Source organism: Solanum stenotomum, chromosome 5 (genome assembly GCF_019186545.1).
Source record: "Solanum stenotomum isolate F172 chromosome 5, ASM1918654v1, whole genome shotgun sequence".
NCBI lineage: Eukaryota > Viridiplantae > Streptophyta > Magnoliopsida > Solanales > Solanaceae > Solanum > Solanum stenotomum.
In genome coordinates, this window is record NC_064286.1 from 1,678,316 (window position 1) to 1,686,770 (window position 8,455).

The following is an 8,455-nucleotide window of genomic DNA, read 5'->3' on the forward strand; positions in this document are numbered from 1 at the left end:
TAGAGAATGCAAACACTTAATAGTCTAGATATGGAACTCACAAAAAAATTAAGATGTGTTTTTAATCGTCATCTCTTTAATTCATGTATATCCAGCTTAGTAGCTAGGTAGACAACAAAAATAATTCAAATTTACCCTTAAAACAATCAAAAAAATAGGTTCAATTATTTGGTACAAAAGCAGAGTCATGAAAATAGTAATTGGTACATCCTTATTAGATAATACTGAATGAAACAATACATCTTTTTAAACAGCACAACACAATCCAAGATCTTTGACTCCTATATGGCTTTGATCATAAATCTAAAGACACAGAGCTGGAGCAGATAACTTCATGGTTCTCAAAATTAGATCGATAATTCGGTTTTTGATACGAGGATGCCATCACTATCTGCATATAACCACTCTCCTTCGCGAATCAGCACACCTCCAATGTAAATAGGAACATGCTTTTCGCCTTGGCCTTTCTTGTTCGATTTCTGAGGGTGTGATGCCAATGCACGAACACCAATATCACAACCGTTAATCTCATCTACATCTCGAATGCAGCCATTAACTACAATACCTGCCCAGCCCATATTCTGGGCTAGTTGTCCCAAGTTTCCTCCTACCAAAGCACATCGCATACTCCCTCCACCATCTATGACAAGGACTCTTCCTTCACCTCTAGTTTCAAGAAGCTCCCTAACCAACACATTGTCCTCAAATACCTTAAGGGTCGTAATGGGGCCTGAGAAAGCTCGGCATTGACCATATATCTTGAAGACTGGTGGCAAAACTCGTAGATCACCATTTGACAGATCCCCTGCATTCACATCACACACTTCTGCTGTTGCCAAGGACGCCATCTAAAACTGTAAACGTTAGCAACTGAATTAGTTCATTTTCTTTCCCCGCAGCCATTATCTATCATATGCCAGTAAAAAATATAGAGAATGAGATTAGCTAAATGGAGAGACATGGTTAATGATGATAATAATCGACCTCAACTTGCTTGGTAGTTGTTATTATGCATCGTTTACCTATCATGTTTCATGTGGCATGCCTGAAAATCACCGGACACCTTAAACATAATGGTTGCATTTCTATGTAGGCATAATGACACAAAACATATATTTGAAATTTCAATTGAAGTGATGTTATCATATCTTAAGTTGTCACAGCTTGAAGAACAAATCAGAACAAAAAAGAATTCTTAGAACTAAAGTTATATCTTCATTACAAATGTGTAAATCTGCTATATAGGTCTTGTAGGAGCCAGAAAGACGTTGAGACCGTGCATAAACTCTTCATGTAAATCAACTATAAGCAGACAGAACCCACAAATATCAGCAATACAGCAAATATAAAACCAGTAAGGCAAAAGCAAAACTCCAAAATAAGAAGGCAGTGCTGCATCTGATTGAAAAGGTTGAACATGGTTAAAAGATCAGTGCAACCAGTAATTCATGAAAATTGGCTAAAAAATGAAATTGTATCTCGAATCAAGGACCGTGATGAATCTACTGGTTCTACCATATAATCAGCTTCCTATTCCCTAAAATCCTTCGAAATTGCATGACACATGCTCAGAATGATGTGAAACAAACTTATATAGAACTGTCAATCCATAAAAAACAACCACCAATAATAAGATCGTCTAGAAACAAGGTTATCAACCAAAACGGATTACTGAATAACTTAGAAGGATAGATATTACTGTGCGCTATGAATGGTCCAATACTGAATGTAATGAAATGGTTGATAATATCTATAGGTTCTCTGTGAGAACTGCAGTTGATTAATACGTTCAACGCAAGACTCATACGGGAAATAACATCAAGAAATCTAATTTCTGCTGGCATTCTGCAAGATATAACTCTCTGCATTCACAATATATGTTCGCAATGAGTCAAAATAAGGGATCAGATACTATATCTTACTGTTATACTAGCAATATGTATATATATACAAGTTCACCAAGCAAGAAATGTTACAATACCATATGTCTACACAAGAAAACTACCATTAGAGACACACTCCAATGACATTAAGCCAACAGAATCAGCACACTTTTCCCCAGAAGCAACAAAACATGCAGATAAAAGTAACAATTATGGCGTGTGACCTAAGGGTCAATAAAGCGAGTTGAGAATCATAAGTTCTCATATTTAAATTCTAGCGAAACAACAACACTAGTTGAGTTTTTCCATCTGTTCAAGCCTAGATGGACAAAGTTGTCCGGCTATGTTGCTCAGACACTCTAAAAATATTGCCACACCCATTCATATCCTTCAAAAATTGCACTACTTTTGGAAGATCCAACAAGCATCCACAACATTTTTGAAGAGTCCGAACAACACAGTTATCCGGTACCTATGTTGGTGGGAGGTGGGAGGCAGCAAGCAGGGGAGTAGCTAGAGTGCAATCCACGTGTTTGGCCGAACTCATTAGCTTTTGTTCAAACTCTATACTCATCTTAAAAAATCCACTAAATATGTACAAATTATTAATTTAAAACCCAGTAACTAGAGTAAACAAGAATTCCGAATTCAACAACAACATAACTAGTGTAATTCCACTAGGTGCGTTCTGAGAAGGTCAAGATATATGCAGACCTTACCACTATATTATGAAAATAGAGAAATTGTTTCCGAACTCGTAAACTTTAAACTCGAATACCAAAGTTGTAAGAAAAGTAACAACTACAATTCTGCAGTTGTACTCATTACAACTGATTAAAGTTATAGCCTAATAGTCACAGTTGATTACGACTTTCTAACGTAATAACTATCAGTTGAGTGAGTTACTATACGAGAAATCAACCTATCGCAGAGTCCTCCAATCCCATCAAAACACACAAACATGGAATTTTTCTTTAATTAAATAAAATTATGAGTGTGTGAAGCTAATTTCATATTTTTTTAACCTCAACCAAAATTTGGGTTTTATTTATCCAAATTCACAAAACCAAAAAATCAAATCATAAACAAAACAGATAAAATCAACACCCAAAAAAAGCAATAAAGAATAAAAAAAATTACCTTTTTATTAACTTTTATGGAATTCAAGAATGAGCTCTTGATGTTGAAATTGTAAATTTCGAAGTTGATCTAATCTATATATTATATATAAAATCCAACATCACTGTTTATTGATTCATACAGTGACGATGGACCTCTCTCATATCTTGTTGGTTTTTGTGCCACTCATCCACAATTTTCAATTGGCCACTGTTCAATTTATATTTTATACCATTCGAGTTTTCATTTATTTGATCTATTTTGATTTGATATAGAATTTAAGAACTTAACTTTTTTTAATTAAAAATACGTTAAATATATCAAAAAAATCATTTATAATCTTATTATTTTAAACATATCGCGAGAGTTAAAATTAAAATTAAAATATTGCTAAAAGAAAAGGATCATTTTGATTAAAAAGAAAAAATATATTAATCAAATTAAAATAGAAATAATGTTTTTTTATGCAGTTTCATATATATATATATAATGAATTGCAAATTGATCATCAGAGTGAAAGAGCAAAATATAACATAATAATTTAAATGTAATTTGACACTCATAATTGTATAATAACTACAATAATGATTGAAGAAATGAAGTGATGAGATTTTATTGGAATTTCAAATAAAATTTGAAAAAATGGTTAAGTTATTACCTAATTAATATTAATATTCTCCATTATTATGTGATTTTCTTTCTTATTTAAGAGTCATAATTATATAAGAAAATTTGTAGTTGAGTATATTAATATGACTTTATTTAGAGAAGAAAATAGCAAAGAGAGTGTAGACAATAAAATTCGCGTCGAGAAAACAATAATCAAGAACGGAAAATTATGCAACAATCGTTTTATTGATTTAAGTGCGAGTGTTACAATCTCTATTATTCCTCTGAATTCGCCTTTTCAAATATAATTCAAAGGCTCTTGAGCTTGATCTTGAACTTGAGATTGATCTCGATCTTGATCTCTATCTTGATATTGATCTTAAACTTGGACTTGGACTTGGACTTGATTTTGAACTTTATCTTGATCTTGAACTTGAACGTGAACTTTATCTTGATCTTGACTTCTAGTTGAATCCAAGGGCTTTGAGCTTGATCTTGAATCCGGCGGTCTTGATCTTGATCGTTCTTGATCTTTATCGTTCTTGATCTTTGATCGTTCTTGAGACTTGAATGTTCTTAAAACTTGAATGCTTGAATTCTTGAACTCTTGAACTTGTAGAGAAATCTGCAGCTTTTGATCCACGAGCTTTCTCTAGCTTCTTGTTAAAATTCTTGGTCCCCTATTATGAATTATGAGGACCCCTATTTATAGTTTTAAAATAGAGGAGTTGTGTTTAGAAGAGGACTCCCCCCGGCCAATCAAATTTAAGTGACATGGCATATGGGCTTTATGGAGCGGACTTTAATTAAATTCATATTTATTGAATTTAAATAATTAACTCAATTATATTAATCCATAATATTTATTTGGACTAATATATTAATGAATTTAATATAATTCCAATCATTTTATAAATTTATATTTAATAAATTTTAAATGATTACAAATGCCCCCTGCTTCAAGTCTTGTCGAGATATTTTATCTTTCAAAGACTAGACTTGAAGTATTAATTAAATAATAATTTATTCGAGATTCCCCTGCAATGTTTAATTTGTTGTCTGACTCCAATACATGTAATTGGAGTGGGCACGTGAATCTACCACTTTCAAACATATATTTGACCAATTTGAATCATGATAGGAGGCAAATATATGCTTGTTAAAAAGCAATAAGAAAACCAATTTGACTAGGACTATATTTCCGTCAATTACTTTAGCATAGCCAAAAAGGAATTGCTATTAGTCTAGGAGAGGGATTTTATAATGCCATTTAAATTCAAAATGTAGTTGAACTAGGAATTGTAGTCCCACTTAATTTCAAATTCATATCCTTTTTCATTGTCCTAGCAAAAAAGGAATTGTAATTGGACTAGGAGAGAGATTTTATTCCCACCACATGACATCTATAAATAGACACATAGTATCCATAATTTTGTCTTCAATTGCAGATTGTGAGCTACGAGCCTGTGACGAAAGGGGCATAATTCAAGGTAGTTTTCCTCCCTTTTTCTGATTTTCGTCACCCTTTCTACAGCTTGACACGTTTGTCGTAGAAAATTCATATCTCATTGTAGAAAAATCGAAATCAAGAACGGTTTGATTTTTCAGAAACTAGACTTCTAGATCTCTAACATATCCAAAATTCAGAATTTATTACCTTCAGAATATTTCTAGATGATTTTTTTTTAGTTAGCTTTAAATTCTGTCATGCTGAAAATTCCAGATTTGTGTGGCTTTACTAAAACTCTTGTGTCTTGATGTAGGAACGACGAAATCACAAGCCGCTTGATTATTTAGAATCTAGACACAAAGGTCTACAATATATCCGAAATTCAAGGTTTAATACCTTCAGAATCTTTCTAGGTGATTTTTTGAAGTTAACTTTAAATTCTGTCATGCAGCTGATATTCTTAAGGCGAAAGAGGATAGATACACATCCCCGCCCTAAGAAAGGTAATTTATGGTATTCTTAAGGCGAAAAGAGGATGGATACGCATCCCCGCCCTAAGAAAGGTAATCTAAAGGTATTCTTTAAGGTGAAAAGAGGATGGATACTCATCCCCGCCCTAAGAAAGGTAATCTAAAGGTATTCTTTAGGGCGAAAAGAGGATGGATACGCATCCCTGCCCTAAGAAAGGTAATATAAAAATATTCTTTAAGGCGAAAAGAGGATGGATACGCATCCCCGCCCTAAGAAAGGTAATCTAAAGGTATTCTTTAAGGTGAAAAGAGGATGGATACTCATCCCCGCCCTAAGAAAGGTATTCTTTAAGGCGAAAAAAGGATGGATACTCATCCCCGCCCTAAGAAAGGTAATCTAAAGGTATTCTTAAAGGCGAAAAGAGGATGGATACGCATCCCCGCCCTAAGAAAGGTAACCTAAATGTATTCTTTAAAGGCGAAAAGAGGATGGATACGCATCCCCGCCCTAAGGAAAGGTAACTTTATGGTATCCTTAATGTGAAAAGAGGATGGATACGCATCCTCACCTTAAGGAAGGTAATTTAGAGGTCAAGACTTGAAAAACTTCAACTTTCAAACTTCGAATATTATGAAGGCTTCAACTTGCAGGCTTAAAGAATTTGAAGACCTCAACTTGCAGACTTGAAGAATTTGAAGACATCAACTTGCAGACTTGAAGAATTTGAAGACATCAACTTGCAGATTTTGAAGAATTTGAAGACTTCAACTTGCATACTTGGAAGACTTGAAGACCTTCATCCTGTATACTTGGAGGATTTGAAGACTTCAACTTGCATACTTGGAAGACTTGAAGACCTTCAGCCTGTATACTTGGAGGATTTGAAGACTTCAACTTGCATACTTGGAAGACCCTCAGCCTGTATACTTGGAGGATTTGAAGACTTCAACTTGCGTACTTAGAAGAATTGAAGACCTTCAGCCTATATACTTGGAGGATTTGAAGACTTCAACTTGCATACTTAGAAGACTTGAAGACCTTCATCCTGTATACTTGGAGGATTTAAAGACTTCAACTTGCATACTTAGAAGACTTGAAGACTTCAATTTTAAAGAAACTTCAAGCATGTTGTTAACCGAACTCATTTTTTTTAAGGTTTGCCCCCATCTATTGACCAATGAATACTTCGTACAAATCTAAAGTTTGATGGGACAAAAGATAAAACAAAATACTTACCGCTTTGATTGTCATGTGACAGATTAAGTGGGAACATGTGGTTTTTTGACACTCATGCAACTGAACTTAGGATATATTTTAAGCGCCTATGTACCTCAGTGAAGAGGATCAAGTCACAACGTAGTTCTGGGGGATTAAGTGAATTTTTTTTTGTGTGCCGTACACAGTTTATACTCTTGCGGGCCAGGAGTGACATGCAGTTTAGGCTCGTACCTTAAGGAGCAACATCTTACTTCAAGGGTAGTACCTCTTTAGGAATTTTGCATTAATAGGACCGATCCTTACGCCATCTGCATCAACAAGCTTGTAAGCACCATGTGAATATGCTTCTTGTACGACATGGTCCATCCCACTTTGAGGTAAATTTGCCCCCAGACATGTGCGAAGTAATGATGGGTCTTCTTACTGCGAGAACTTGGTCTCCAACTTGAAAACACCTCAAGCGAACTTTCTTATTGAAAGCACGAGATAGACGAGCTTGATAACATTCAAGGTTTTGTTGGGCTTCTAGCCTCTTTTCGTCAAGTGCTTCTAACTCAGCAAGACGCAGTCGAGCATTTTCTTCTTCAGTGAGCCCTTCTTGAATAGCAAGTCTTAAGGAAGGTATTTGACGCTCGAGTGGCAGGACTGCTTCAACTCCGAAAGCAAGTGAATATGGTGTTGCTTGAGTTGGAGTGCGGTATGTCGTTCTATATGCCCACAAAGCTTCTTCCATTCTTTCATGCCAATCTCGTTTGGACTTGGAGACAACTTTCTTGAGGAGGTTGCATAGAGTTTTATTAAATGCTTCAGCAAGACCATTGGCGGCAGCATGATACATAGAAGATTTACGCTGCTTGAAGTTAAAGAGATCACAAATTTTGTTCATTAACTTATTATCAAATGGCTTGCCATTGTCTATTATAATGTAGCGAGGGATGCCAAAGCGATATATGATATTCACTCGGATAAAATTTGCAACATTCTCTTTCTTCACTTCTTTAAGAGCGACAGCTTCAGCCCATTTTGAGAAGTAATCTGTTGCAGCCAAGATGTACAAGTGTCCACCAGAAGATTTTGGTAGTGGTCCCACAACATCCAATCCCCAAGCGTCAAATGGCCAAGATGCAATAGTTGGGTGCAATACTTCGGGCGGCTGATGTATAAAATTCGCATGAAATTGACAAGCATCGCACCTCCGAGCATAATCTAAGCAATCCTTCACCATGGTTGGCCAATAATACCCCATCCTCTTTATGTGAAAGTGGAGTTTTGGTCCAGATTGATGTGATCCACACACTCCCGAGTGTGCTTCTTGTAGAGCTTGAATTGCCTCTTCCTCTCCCAAACATCGTAATAGTACACCCTCAAATGATCTTCTATATAATGTGTCCTTGTAGTAAAGGAAGCGAGGTGCACGACGACGAATATCAGTCCTTCTCCTTGGGTTTTCTGGAAGTATCCCATAACACATGTAATCAATAATGGGTTGTCTCCAATCTCCCTTTACGGCTTCAGAAACAGCAACGAGATGCTCAAGCTCATTTTCTATATATTCTTCCTCATTTGGTGGTGGTACTATCCATCTTTAACAAATAGTAACTTTTGTTTAATCAGGAAGGGTTAGAGTTGAAGCCAGGGCAGCCAATGCATTAGCTTTCTTATTTTCCGTTCTACGCACATGTTGAAGGGTTACATCTCCAAGCCA

At 35.5% G+C, this 8,455-nt stretch overlaps 1 protein-coding gene across 1 annotated transcript; it reads right to left on the bottom strand.

Annotated features, from left to right (window-relative positions):
• Window positions 1-305: 305 nt before the first annotated feature.
• Window positions 306-3,197, bottom strand: LOC125865827 (putative 4-hydroxy-4-methyl-2-oxoglutarate aldolase 3). The gene is made up of 2 exons (XM_049546082.1): window positions 3,024-3,197; window positions 306-854 (listed from the first exon to the last, which is right to left on the bottom strand). The coding sequence occupies exon 2, from the start codon at window positions 846-848 to the stop codon at window positions 348-350; it is 501 nt and encodes a 166-aa protein (XP_049402039.1). The 5' UTR covers window positions 849-854; window positions 3,024-3,197; the 3' UTR covers window positions 306-347.
• Between the last annotated feature and the right edge of the window lie 5,258 nt (window positions 3,198-8,455).